This window comes from Notamacropus eugenii, chromosome 6, assembly GCF_028372415.1.
Source record: "Notamacropus eugenii isolate mMacEug1 chromosome 6, mMacEug1.pri_v2, whole genome shotgun sequence".
In the NCBI taxonomy this organism is placed as follows: domain Eukaryota; kingdom Metazoa; phylum Chordata; class Mammalia; order Diprotodontia; family Macropodidae; genus Notamacropus; species Notamacropus eugenii.
The window spans coordinates 356,654,482-356,669,045 of record NC_092877.1 but is presented as its reverse complement, the minus strand read 5'-3'; the positions used below and the strand labels follow the sequence as shown (position 1 = coordinate 356,669,045).

Here is a 14,564-nt window from a genome sequence, read left to right as displayed (position 1 = left end):
AAAACAAAAACAAAAATATCCCTGTCCTCGAGGGCCTCACAATCCAGTGGAGGAGACAACAAGTGAGTCATTATGTGCAAACAAACTATGTGGAGGGTAAATAGGAAATAATTAACAGAGGGAAAGCACTGGAATCACAGGGGATTGGAAAAAGCTTCCTTTAGGAGACAGGATTTAGTTGGGACGTGAAGGAAGTCAGGAGATAAGTGTGAAGGTGAGAAAAGTCCAGGCCTAGGGGACAGCCAGAGAAATCCTTGGAGGCAGTGATGGAGAATATTTGTGGAACAGCCAGAAGGCTAATAGCACTAGAACAAAGGGTATTTAATGGGTTATAGAATGGAAAAGGAACAGGGGACTAGGTTATGAGGGGCTTTGAACGCCAAACCTCAGTTTGGTTTGGTATTTTATCTTGGAGGTGATAGCGAGGGATAGGGAGCTGGAGTTTATTGAGGAAGGGATGACACGGTCAGACCTGTGCTTTGGTGACTGCAGTGAAATGGAGTGACACCTAAGGCAGACAGACTAGCCAGTAACCTGCTGTGATAGTCCAGGTGCAGGCAATGTCTCTAAGACGTAGCAGTGGTATGATCATGGCTAATTCATATAATCTCTGAGTGCTCTAGGTATCTCTAAGACTGTTACCTGTAGCCCACTTCCCAGAAAGCAAAGTGGTACAGGGGAAAGGCTGCTCGGTTTGGAGTCAGAGAAGCCAGGTTCAGACCTGGCTTTGCATGTAGTACTTGGGTGACATTAGGTAAGTCACTTAACCTCTGATGAAGGGATTGGACTAGTTTGGTTTTCAGGTCCTTCCTAATGCTAATATCTAGGGTGTAAGATTTGCAACTAAGGAGGGAGTTTCCATTCTAGACATTCCTAAACAGACAAAATCACAGGTCCAGATCTTTCCTAAAGAGAGAACTTCTTTAGTGATCTTGTGGTCCCATCTGTGTATCTTGTAACCCACCCATGCTTGTCTGTCCTGGGCAGTTCTCTATGTGGGTGTCCACCCACCTTGCCATGTGCCTTCCTCTAGATCCCTAGGTATTGAAGGATGCCAAAGGAGAAATGCACATCACTCATACACACTTTATTTTCCAACCATCCATCTCTCCCCTGGCACCCTTTTTTGCTTCATCTCCTACACAATCTTGGTAGCTATTGTTCCAGCTCTTACAATGGCACCGGCTCACTCCCACTGGTATCTTTTGATGGGCAAGCATATGACATTCCTTACCTGGTTGAATTCATATATTGAAAACTGTCAAGGAAAGCAGAAGTTGGAAATTCTCAAGGAGAAAGCAGAGATTTGTTTGGTCTTTATCATGCCTGTTTTTGTTTGTTTGCTTAAGCCTTTGGCAGACGTGAAACCCTGAATATAAAAGAACAAATGGAAAGCGCCTCACCTGATCCTGGTGTTGGGTGAATAAAAGAATCACTGCGTTTCCACTCCGTGTATTAAGTGCCAGCCTGCCCTGCTGAGCCACCGTGAATGTAGGTGCTCCCTGCTAAGTGACCTTTTAAACACAGCTTTACAAATTGCTTTGGAGTGTACTGATGGCAAGAGGTTAAAAAGAGCTCTGGATCAAACCCATTACATGGGGAGGAAGTTGGTTATAATTAAACACACACACATTCACTCACTTCTTAGATTTATTCAAGGTGGACACAGCATTACTGAGCGTGAGTATTTTAGTCTATATATTTTGCTTAAACCAGCCATGTTTTGGAGTCAGGAGAGAGATAGGTTCGAATCTTGCTTCTGATATAGGTTAAGCTCATTTCCCTTTGGTGATCAGGAACAAGTCACAATGTCTGGGAGCCTCTATAAAATGGGGACATTCATTAATACCGTCAGTGTGTCTGCTTCAGGATTGTTGTAAAGCCCAGATCTACAGGTGGAATTGGGTGTGACTCCTGTGACTTAATTTGTGAGGAGACTCTGTTCTGCCTCTTGCTGCATGGGAAAGTGACTTGGGGAACTGAGAGGATGCTGAGGTTCATCCCTCTTCTAGATTTCAAAGGCAAGACTTGAATTCAGAGTCTGAGGCCAGTGTGCTTTGCTGTAGGTCATGCTGTCTCTTGGTAAATGGCTCCTCAAACTTTAAAGAGCTTTGTAAATGTCATCCATGTTCTGGTTGCCATTATGATCTTCTGTCCCCAGCAGCTTTGTAGAAATGGAGATCAGCTCAAATGCTCTGGAATTCCAGAGGATTTGTGGAGAAGCTTTTCACACTTATGATTGCCTTCACTGATTCCAGCCATGACTGGCTTGGTTTTCAAAAAGGATCTTGCATCCTCCCCTTTTCAAAAAGGCTTTTATCTTAGTAATGGTTGATCCTCCTTAAATCATGTAAGTGGTGCATTTTGATGTCATCGTTAATGAGAATTCTAGAGACTGAAGAAATGAATGTGAATACAAAGCCTAAAAGAAAAATTGTAAAGAGACTGCCTTTGTATGTTAGACTGAGGCAAAGGACTGACCATGGGCATTTTGTTGCAGGTGGCTAATAAGTGGTACAGGGAGGAGTGATCCAGAAGCTTCTTCCATCTGGGCCTTGGGTCTTGCCTTCACTCCAATGTGCAGCTTCCATGTTTGGCTAGTAGATTATTCATATGAGTGTCATAGACAGGCTTAGGAGGAATTTTCTAACCCTAAGTCCAATAGTCATCAGACCAGTACCAAGCAAGCAACCGTTAGAAGAGTAGATTTAAACTCAGTCTGGGGTAATCCCCTGGCTTTTGTTGGCTTCCTGGTTAGGGCTGGTGGCTCACAGCCTCAATGGTTACATGTGAAACAAGTTCAGCCTGGCCTTGGGAGGCAAGGATTGACTGTCTCCCTACAGAATCACTGTTTTCCTCAGAAAGTTCATTCAACTTCTTAATTGTCGGTTTTCATTGTTCTTCTCCCTTTCACTGCCAGTATGTAACAAGTGCTTAGTAAATTATCTTTCTGTCTATTCTTGTCCCCCTTCCATTTTTTTGAGTCTGATTTTACATGACTAATATCCTTGTGCTTTGTTTTTCAGACTGAAACCTTGGAAACATGACTTTCTTTGGCCTCTTGGCTTTGCTTGTCCTGCCAAGTTCAGCTCTTAGCACCAGTTTTCCCGATGAAACCATTGCAGAATTGTCTGTGAATGTATACAATCATCTACGGGCCGCTGGAGAAGATGAAAATATTCTCTTCTCTCCTTTGAGTATTGCTATTGCAGTGGGGATGGTGGAACTGGGAGCCCGTGGATCCACCCTGAAAGAAATACGTCATTCCATGGGATATGAAGGCTTGAAGGATGGTAAGCACAGTCAGTGATATTTGTTCCACGTGTCTTTGTATTTTGTGTTCAAATCAGAGAATTAGGATTGCATCATCTCAAGAGTTGGAAAGGAACTCATAGTTTGTCTAGGCCAATCTATGTCTGAAGAGCAATCCATTCTGTAGAATACCTTGTCTGAAGACCTCCAATGAGAGGGAACCATTATTCTACTTTTGGATAGCTCTGATGACTAAGAAGTGTTCTTTATATGGAATCAGATTTTAGATTTCCATCCATTTCTCTTCTTGTTCTAACTTCTAGGGCCAGGCTAATCAACTATGGTTCTATCACTTTGATAGGAGGAGGAAAAAGAGAAGGAGAAAGAGTGGTAGTAGTAACAGTAATAATAGTAGCAGTAGGAGTAGCAGCAGTAGAGTGAGTGTGTGTGTGTGTGTGTGTGTGTGTGTGTGAGAGTGAACGTGAATGAATATGTGTGGATGAACGTAGCAATCAAGTTATTGATATTGTAGACGGAACAGGTATATAGAGATTCCAAGATGGAGGACACTTTTCTGACCTCTCCTCTGACTCAATTACCCTAAACAAGTCACTTTATGGAACTTCAGTTTTCATATCTGAAAAAATAGGCATTTTTTTCTCCTTTCCCAAAGGAGTATGAATATTTTATCTTTTAGTTACTCCTGTTTTCTGAATATAGCTATCTGTGGTACAGTTAAGTCATGAAAATCTCAATATCTTGCTTCATGACCAGTTGTTGGGGTATTCTGATTGGTTATATCTCTAAATTTATCATGGAACCTTCAATTTAGAGCTGGAAGGGAACTTAAACACCATCCATTTCAACCCTTTCATTGTACAGATGCAAAGAAAGGTTAAGTGACTGTCTGAAGTCACAGAAAAAGGGAGAGAGTCAAGAATTGAACCCAGGTCCTTTGACAACACTTTTTTTCAGTATACTGCTTTGTCTCATCCTAATGTACACAAGAAACTTTGAACTAATATAAAACATTTCACTTTAATAAAAATACTTTCCTCTTGTTTACATATTCAACTTTAATAAAACTAACATACAGACTTTTTTTTATTTGCACGATCATGAGAAGAGTAGTGAGGTGCTGTGCTATAGAAGTTACAAAAATAATCATATCCTTTGACACAATAATTACAGTCTTGAGATTATGCCCTCTAAGATTATATTATCAAAAAGGAGAAAAGCAATCTGTTCAGAGATCTTCTTAGCATAATATTCTGTTTTAGTAAAAGCAAAATGAATATATGAATGAATACACTGCGATAAACTTAATGTCATAATAGTATTTGATGAAATTGTAATATTTAATGAAATTAAGACTACAGGTAGGATGAGTACAGATAGATCTGAAAAGACCTTTAGGAAATAAAGATCTATCCCAAAGGGGGAGGAGCCAGACCTGAAAGACCAGAGAATACACACTAAGCTCTGACAAGAGGAAGAGGCAAAGAAGCCTCTTGGAGACTTAGATGGAGGGCCTAAAAAAATTGATGTGATATTCCATACTTTGAAATGCAGTTATTGTATGTAAATGGCTGCACAGCAGTTTTAAAGTGTTGTGCTGATGCTTAATATTGTCTGTTAATTTTTTTAAATAATATCATGCAAAGAGATTTCTCGAGAGTTGAGACTGGTGGCTGACCATTCCAGATGGCTGTGATAATAAGATGACAAAAAGTGAAGTAAAAAGAACTGGTCCTTTCTAGTTGTAAATCTTATAATCCCAGAAGTAAGATATCACTGAGGGAGACAGGTTCTCTACTTGGGTAAAGAAAAGGATTCAGCCTTGCAATCATCTTCAGTGAAATTAAAGAAATTCTTAATGTTTTCTGCTTTCCCTAGTTCACCAGTTCATACTCAACTGTGTAGGTATACTGTAATAAAACAGCCTCACCAAATGGTCACATGATCTCAAATAGATCAATTAACTTCCTCAAGACCCTCATTTTCTCCATCTGTAAAAAAAAAAAAAAAATTGGTGGAATTCTAGACCTTGCAGTTTCTTTAAAACATATGAGAGTCTTCTAGTTAAAAGGAAAAGAAATATATCTGACTTAACTTTCTAATTAATCAAAGATAATTCTGGCTTTTGAGAATCAATTTCATTGGATCAGCAGAATTAGTTTGACCCTCCCATTTGCTTTAAAATGAGGTTAGTGTGGAGATAATCTTCTTTTTTAGTTCTACATCGATGATCCATCATCTGCCTTTCCTTCTACCCTTGTCTTTTTGTTATCCATTATGAAGTGGAAGAACTAGTAGTATGAGGAAAAGGTGAGAAAGATGTTCTTGCCATCCCCTTATTACTCCTCTCTCAAGTACAGACCTAGTTATGTCCTCATTCCCCAGCCCATAGCCTCATCTACCCACATTGTCATCTACCTGTATCATCATCTTTCTCACCAGTTCCCTTGCTATCCTTCCACCAACACAGACTTAGTTCTTGTGCTAATACCCAATAAAGTCTGGCATAAATTTAGAGCTGATGAGAGGCACCTAATTTTTCAAAAGAGGAACCTGAAACCCCTAAAATTCATCCTAGTTCAACTTTTTGTTGATGATCATATTTCTTTGACATCTACATGCACCTTTTTCTTTAAAAGAGGCATTGGATTGTGGTCCGATCCGATGAGTTCAAACCCCACATCTGCTCATTCCTAGCCCAGGCACATATCTTGGCCAAGTCATTTGACTTTTCTGGGCCTTAGTTTCCCCAACTGTAAAATGAACTGATTTGACTCCACAAGGACCTTTTGAGGACCTTTTTCACTACTAAGTCAAAACTCCTAGGTGTGCATGATCTCCAAGGCCTCTGTCAGCTCTGACTTCTAAAATTCTGATAATTGTTTATCAGAACACCTAATATAAATCACCTGTTTATTGTTCTCCCATGTGCTTTTTGCAAGCAAACAGTTTTTAAGTTAGAAAGTGCCTGTACAGTAAGACCCTGCTACAGTTACGATGCAAATAAGCTAAGTTTTGTCAGGATATTATCTAGTGTTGCTATCTTTGTAGGGATGTAATTAGGCCTACAGTGTATCTGAATCATGTAATAATGACCTGGGTTATTTCTGTTCTACCTTTTCGTACTGTGTTTAATTCAATTTAAGAAACCTCTTCTTTGACCACTTTCAGGGGAAGAATTTTCCTTCTTGAGGAATCTCTCTGACATGATAACCACAGAGGAGAACCAGTATGTGATGAAAATGGCCAACTCCCTCTTTGTGCAAAATGGATTTCATATCAATGAGCAGTTCTTGCAGATGATGAAAAAGTATTTTCAAGCTGAAATTGATCATGTGGATTTTAGTCAAAATGAGGCCGTAGCCAGTCACATCAACAAGTGGGTGGAGAATCACACCAGCAGTATGTTTTTCTCTTATTTTCTTTACCTGTTGGCATTTGTTAAAAGATAGTTTGTGTTAGAAATAATTTGTGTGTCTAACTTTTGTTGACAGATCCAGACAAAGGTGAAAATCCAAGTGTTTTCCTGAATTACATTCTGCCTCCTTCAGAATGTAAAATGGCAAATAGCTGGGATATGTGAGAACTCCATTGAGTGAATGGTGAAAATCACTAATGAGACATTCCATGTAAATTATCCCTTAAGAAAGACCTTGTACCTCTACCATTTTGCCTCTGGTTTATTGTCTTCTGATTTTGAAAATTGGTGGATTTCTTAATGAGCCTGTTCGCTCCCTCTCTCTCTCTCTCTCTTTACCTCTCTCTCTCTCTCTCTCTCTCTCTCTCTCTCTCTCTCTCTCTCTCTCTCTCTCTCTTTCAAAATCAAAATGAAAAGAATTTAGAGAGTATTCTTGGAATAATGTAGCTATCCTCTAGAAGTGTGGTGTCAAATTCAAATAGAAACAAAGGTCACTAAACCATATGTGAGGGTCTCTGCAGACCACATATGGACTTAGCTTTAAAATGTAATAATATCTATGTTTTCACATAATTTTATTTTGTTAAATATTTCCCAATTATGTTTTAATCTGGTTCAGCCCATACTTGACAGTATAGATAGTACAAATTTAAAGTAAGGTAACTTTAGTAAAAGGAAAAAAGAAATTTAATTAGGCTGTAAGGTCCTTAAGGACAGAGCCCTCAAAAGAACAAGGCTTTGTACTTATTTGGGGCTAGAGAGAGTGGGAACAGGCATATGATATCATTGGAATAAGGAGTTGCTAGTGAGGAAACCCCTCCTACTAGGTGCCCATTGGGAAATCCTTTCTTGGACAGTTACATGAGCCAAATGAGTGACCTGAATGTTGGAATGTGTCAGGGTGGCACTGGAATCCAAATCTTCCTCCTCACTACCTGCTACATCATACTGCCTTTCTTGCATGTAGTATGTACTTAATAAATGTTTAACTCAATCAGTTTTTAAGCTGAAAGAAAAAAGGGGAAAAAAAATATTGTGAGAGTAACCTCAAATGATGCGGTTTCATAGATGGATATACATAATCTTCACTTTTTCAAACAAATGCTCAATTTTTTCTCACTTTAAAAGCCCAATGAGTTTAAATTAGATAGAAAAACTATGCCACAAAGAGAGGTTTTATTTAAGCAGATGATAGCGGTCAAATAAGGAGGAAATTACCATAGCATTATGTATACTACACTTCCTGAAATAATAGTTTTAATATTGTCTGAATATAGTAATTTTTCTCCCAAGAGGACATTATATGGAATGAAGGAAATCTGGAAAGAAAACCTATCATTTGTAAAACACTGACTGAGTCACACTCTTCCATCAGAAGGGTTATTACTGATACAATTTGTGAGGATCTAAAAGAAGCTTCAGCTCCAAGTTGAAACGCAGGAGCTAAATTGCATTCCTTTCACTTTTTCCCCCATATTCCTAGGGCAAATCAAGAGTAGAAAATCCATGAGAAATGAGTCTAGTTATTGAGAATTTTTTGTCTACGAGTTTTTTATGGAAGGAGCCTACTTTTTTTTTTAGCTGCTTCAGGCCCAAGTACAGAATTGTCAGTTTGGGGAAAATGTACTCAGAGGCCAAAGACTAGCCTTAGCCAAACTAAAGCCAGTCATGATTCATTACTGCAACAGAGCTAGAGTCTCCTCACTATGGGCATTTTCTTCCAGCAAAGCAGACCTCAGGCCATCCAAGCCTGCCCTGCCTTGTGATATCCTTGTCTGTGTCCATGATTATGGAGAAACACATTTACATTGTGTCTCATGCACCTGTTTATTTTAATCTAATTAAAACCAATTCCAATTATTATGGAAACTACTCCCCCAGTGTGCTCTGGAAAAGTTCTAATGGGAAAGGATTTGGGTGCTTTTATTGATGTTTTTAGTAATCATGCAACAGAATGTTGTTAGTGCTAACAAGGTCACAGAATCAAAAAACTTTGGTGTCTTTCATGTAGGATTCTTAAAACTGAGCATCGATTTGAACAATATACCTTCAAAAAGGAAAGTAAGCATTTGACTTCGTGTTTACTTTATGGGTAGAACTTTCTCCTACCTCTCCCAGGTTCTCTTGTTCTCCCACAGATTTCCTCTCTGCTCCCAGCTATTCACTTGTTCCTCTTTTCATTTCTCCTTTATCAGGTCTAGTGAAGGATTTGGTATTAGAGAGAGACTTCATCTCTTTGACTCACCTGGTCCTCGTCAATGCCGTCTACTTTAAAGGGAACTGGAAGTCACAATTTAGGCCTGAAAACACAAGAACCTTCTCCTTCACGAAAGATGATGAAAGTGAGGCTCAGATTCCAATGATGTACCAACAAGGAGAGTTTTATTATGGTAAGTAGAGACCTCAATGTGAATCCCTCACCTTAGCTAAGAGGCTTCTGGGACACTGATATTCAAAAGGCTTTGCGATCTCATTAGCATACTTACTCCCTCCAGCAACTCATCCAACCTTGCCTCGATCCTAGAAGATGTTTTTCCGTGTCCTCCCATACATTTTCCCCAGGACTATACCCAATATAGTCTCTTCACATTCCCTGGATACCAGTGGAACATGTGGGCTGTACATTGAAATTTTTTTCTTTCAATATATGACTGATCCAATAGATTTCTATACAAAATTGCCAACAAAGCTTGGGATGCAATGCAAAAGTCTTAGTCTGGTTCAGAAAGGCTCTCTATCTTTAAACTGGATACTTTGAGGATGCCTAAAATGACATTCCTACATATGATGCTTTTGTATGAGGGCAGACTATGCCTGGAGAGACAGTTTCTCAGTTGAGGAGTTCTTTTTAAGGAGTTATAATATGAGCTCTAGCTGATAAAAACAGTCCTTTGGCTTTTGTATGTGTTTCGGTGAAAAATTTAGATTAGCTAAGTGTGTGTTCTAAGGTGATTTAGAAGTTTGAGGTATTCTTGCTCCCAGCAATAGATGACATTGTATTGAATTTTAAAGTGTTAAATTAATCAATAAATAAACATCTAAGCACCTTCCATGTGTCAGGCACTGCACTGAGTGCTGGGGATGCAAAAATAGAGGCAGAAGTTAGTCCCAGCCCTTAAGGAGCTTACAGTTAATGGTATAGGTGTGGAGTGTGGCCCATGTAGATGAGAATCAGCAATAGCTACCTACAATCAGTTACTAAATTTGAAAGAAGCCAAGGGTTTTAATAAACTGAACTATTAGTCAAGGATGAAAGAGTAAAATCTGCTTTGAGAAAGAGAGAATAGAATGATTAGTATGAGTTTCGGGCAGCTCAGCTCTTGAAGTAGCTAACAGAGAAGAGGAACAGAAAAACTTTAAATGGTCACTGCTGGCCCATTGTCATAGAGTAGTGTTGGAACCAATCCATTTAAAGATTGGGTTGCTCTGTTTGCCTTCAATAGCCAAGTCCATTTGCAATTGTAACACTTGTTTGGAAAACTTCTCTCTTCCTTCGGCCAGATCTACCCCAGCCAAGCAAGGCCACTTTCCTAATTTAGATGTCTTAATCATGCCAAACATGCCAGGTAGCACAGTGAGTACAAGGTAGCTATGCAGAAGGCAGCCTGGTGTAATGAAAAGAGCACTGGATTTATAATCAGAGGATCTAGGTTTGAACCTCAACTCCGCCACTGACTAGATGTTTGACCTTGGAGAAGTCCCTTCACCAGTCTGGCCTTTTTATTGTTCAGTCATGTCCAACTCTTCATGACCCCATTTGAAGTTTTCTTGGTAAAGATAGTGGTTTGCCATTTCTTTCTCCAGCTTATTTAATAGATGAGGAAACTGAGGCAAATAGAATGAAGTGACTTGCCTGGGCCCACACAGCTATAATAATTGTCTGAGGCCAGATTTGAACTCAGGTCTTCCTGACTCTAGACCTGGTGCTCTATCCACTGTGCCACCTAGCTGCCCTTAAGCTGGAATTAAGTTTCCTCATCTTTCAAATAATGGGACAGGACTAGATGACTTCTGACACCCCTTTCAGCTCTACAGCTAGGATCTGTAACCTCCCTGGGCTCTCACTGTAGTGGAGTTATCAGTCTATCTGTTTTTTGAAGGGTCTTGTTTTGTCTTTAAGGCTAATTGAAACTTTTTCCCCAGAGAAGTTTTGTTCGTTATCATGATGACATTCACTCAGTGTACCTATACATAATTTCACATTCTATAGCAAATCTTAGTCAAGAGAACAGTGGTTAGAATGCCAAATGGGGGAGGAGGGCCGTTAGTTAGAGCAAAGTAATGTGCACAAATCCTTGAATTCTCTTAAATTTGAGTGACAGTTCCAAACAAACCCTAATTTTCTAATTTGAAAGAAAACCATGGAAGGGATCCAAGAAGCCTTGTTTGCTCTGGTCCATTTAACTTGTTTTTCTGTGGCCTTTCATTCATTTTTAGGGGAATTTAGTGATGGTTCCAATGAGGCAGGTGGCATCTATCAAGTTTTGGAAATACCATATGAAGGGGATGAAATAAGCATGATGCTTGTTCTGTCCAGACAAGAAGTCCCACTGGTCACCCTGGAGCCATTAGTGAAGCCTCAGCTGATTGAAGAGTGGGCCAGCTCTGTGAAGAAGCAGAAAGTGGAAGTATATCTACCCAGGTGAGACCACCAAGGGGCCTTGGGTGAGGGCTTCACCTCTGCTTGCAGTCCTCTGGGGATGAAGAACGACACCACCCCTGCCTTCAAGAAGCTTACCCTTAGGCTGTAAGGGGACTGTCTTCTGCCTTTCTTTTATTCCCAGGGCTTAGCCCAGTGTCTCCCACATAGTAGACTCCTTGACAGATGTTTGTGGACTGACTGACTTACTGGGGGATACAAATCACCCATTAGAATGTAAATGAATATAACTTCCTTGAGGGCAGGAATTCTTTTTTTTTTTTTTTATTTGTAACCCTACTGGTTAACATTGGTGGCACAGGCTTGGAGTCAGGAAGACTCATCTTCCTGATGACAGACTCTTACTAGCCACGTGACCTTGCACAAGTCACTTAACTCTATTTGCCTCAATTACCTCATCTCTAAAATGAGCTGGGGAAGAAAATAGTAAACCACTCCAGTATCTTTGCCGAGAAAGCCTCAAATGGGGTCATGAAGAACTGGTCATGACTGAACAACTGCCTGGAATGAGTAGGTGTTAAATAAATGTTTGCTTCTTCCCTTCCTCCCCTGGCCTGCTATCATGAGCTTCTTTTGTAATTGAAAAAGCATCCATGGATATGCCCACGGGATAGTAGTTACGCTGCTCTCTCTTTGGACCGAGAAGGTATGTAATGACAGAAAGCTACAACGGATTTAACAATGCATTTAAATGAAATTGGACTTTAATTAAACAGTATGTACATTTCGAAAAATCTCAGTAGATAGTGTGTGCGGCATATTCAGTCTACAGAAGGCATATGTGCTATTTATTGATTCAAATACTTCGCATTTATATGGTACTTCAAGGTTAGCAAAATGTTTTGCACATATCTTAGTTGATAACCATGAGAAAAATTCTCTTATTATCCCCATTTTACAGATGAAGAAACTGAGGCAAACGGAACTTAAGTGATTTGTCTCCAGGGTCACTAACTAGTAAGAGTCTGAGGCAGGATTTGAATTCCCAATGTTCCTGATTCCAAGTTTCACATTTGGCCCACTTAACCAACTAGCTACCTGAATACAGATCCAGAGACCACTTTGCCAAAGTGTTACAGCTCACAGGTGGTGAACTGTTTACTATCTTAGGGCCCGTTCATTCTCCATTTTACCCTGAAGACCCTTAAACTTGGGAGAGTCTAAACTAGGAAGTGCAGCAATGAATATATGTAGGAAAAATGCACACGCTGAGAAAACAGGCACTCATTCTATATTTTCAGTTAATGGTGTGCGTCATTAAGAATCGATAAATATATAAGAAATAAATGGCTCTAAAGGGCCAAAGGGTCTTGTTGCTATTTTATACTAATAGTTAATTCTAGAAATTTTTTAAAGACTCATATTTATTATAAATAAAATTCTGTGTTTCTTTAGAGTCTTAGTTGATAGTTGGCCTTTGCTAATTCAGAGAGATGTATGAGATATTATGACACTGTCTTGTACTTAGTAGGTACTCTGTGAATATTGGTGGAATGAACCAATGTTAAACCAACGAACGTAAATGAGGCATCTGCTGTGTTCCAGGCATTGTATTAAGCATTGGGGATATAAAGAAGGGTAAAAAGACAGTCCCTGCTCTCCAGGACCTCACAGTCTACTGAGGGAGACAGCATGCAAACATGTATCTCATAGATGTAAATACACATGCATGTATATGTACAGATATGTGTGTGTACATGTATGTATACACACATATAATATAAATTGTAAATAAACAACAGAGCATGAAGGAAGATCGGAAAGTCAGATAAATTGTTTTTGACAATTTGTACAGATTTTGTACAAAATCAAGGATTATGTCCCTGAATTGTGAAGTTAGCTAAATGGTCTCAGACACTTCCTTGTTGACCTGTATAGGAATGACCCCCCAAACACCAGTGAATCTTCAGCCTTTGCTTGAAGTCCTCTACAGGAAGATTCTCTACCTCCCAGGTCAGTTCTTTATTCTTTTGAAGGGAAGTCCTTCTTTAAACAGAGAACACCTTCTGTTTCTTCCTTGTTCCACAGCCTAGGGCCAAGCATAACAGGTCCAATCCCTCTTCTACAGGAATGTCCTTCAGACATTTGAATATGTCCATCAGCTCTTTCCAGTCTCCCCTAGGTCTTTTCTAGAACAAACTTTGCCAGGCTTTTTGAATAATCATCAGGCAATGTCCTTGTGGGTTTCCACTCTAGTTACCACATTCTCCACGTTATCGATGTTCCTCATGAAATTAGCTAGAACTAAACCTTCCAGAGCTAAGTGGACCAGGACAGAAGACAGTAGGATTGGTATGCTCTCCCTCATTGTCTTAAGTGGCTGTTCTGCACACACAGAGAAAAACCAGTGATCCATGTAATAAAATAGATATTCAGATACCCTCAGTCAAAGCACGTTTCCTAGATCTGCACCCTTGCTTTCATGTTCATACCAGTTGTAGCCAATGTGATGGGAGCATGTGGCTATAGCCCATGCCTCCCCTGTCCTGCCAGCATCTTAGTCCACAACTCTCCACCTCCTGACTTCTGCTCACTGATCATATCATCTTCCTAGCACAATACGGCCCCACTCTCATCCTTGCTGCCACACTGGACCCTGTGTGTCTTCTAATGGAGCCCTAGGCCATATCACCTTTTTAGATTTCCGTGTTCTCTTAACAGCTATTGAACTTGCGGTCCACTAAAACCCCTAGCTTTTTTTCAGACAAACTTGTCCAGCAATGCTTGCCCAACCTATCCTTGAGAAATTAATTTAAAAAAAAATAAACCTTAATGATAGAGCTTTACATTATGGAAAGTCTAGACAAATACAAATTTTATCTTATTTAATTTAGTTCATCATTTCTGCCTCTTGAGATCTTTTTGGTTCTAGACTCTTAGCATGGTAAGGGTCTCTCCCAGCTATTTTTTACAAGGACTGATGAAATTTTCTTCACCCGTGTTCTCAGGGACATTTTTCTATGAGAACCATTACAAAAACAACAACGATAACTAGTGTTGACTATTACCAGGCACCGTTCTAAGTATCTCATGTGATTTTTATAACAACCCTGTAAGTGAGGTGCTGTTATTATCTGCATTTTTACAGATAAGGAAGCAGAGGCAGAGGTGAAGTGGCTTGCCCAGAATCACCTCGCTAAGGAGCATCTAAGACCAGATTTGCACTCAGATCTTCCTGACTCCAGGTCTGGCCTTTGATCCATGCACCAACTGTGT

General features: G+C 39.7%; 1 protein-coding gene across 3 annotated transcripts in view; it reads left to right on the top strand.

The window, feature by feature from the left end:
• Nucleotides 1-14,564, top strand: part of SERPINI1 (serpin family I member 1) — a 99,495-nt gene that overhangs the window by 63,292 nt on the left and 21,639 nt on the right. For 2 of the 3 annotated variants that reach the window (XM_072618549.1, XM_072618551.1), the window contains exons 2-5: nt 3,027-3,293; nt 6,442-6,672; nt 8,884-9,078; nt 11,126-11,330. In XM_072618549.1, coding sequence (XP_072474650.1) covers nt 3,044-3,293; nt 6,442-6,672; nt 8,884-9,078; nt 11,126-11,330 — 881 coding nt within the window. In that variant the 5' untranslated portion in view covers nt 3,027-3,043. Of the gene's footprint in view, nt 1-1,353; nt 1,492-3,026; nt 3,294-6,441; nt 6,673-8,883; nt 9,079-11,125; nt 11,331-14,564 lie in introns of those variants that run through there. The other variant, XM_072618550.1, reaches the window with a different exon arrangement.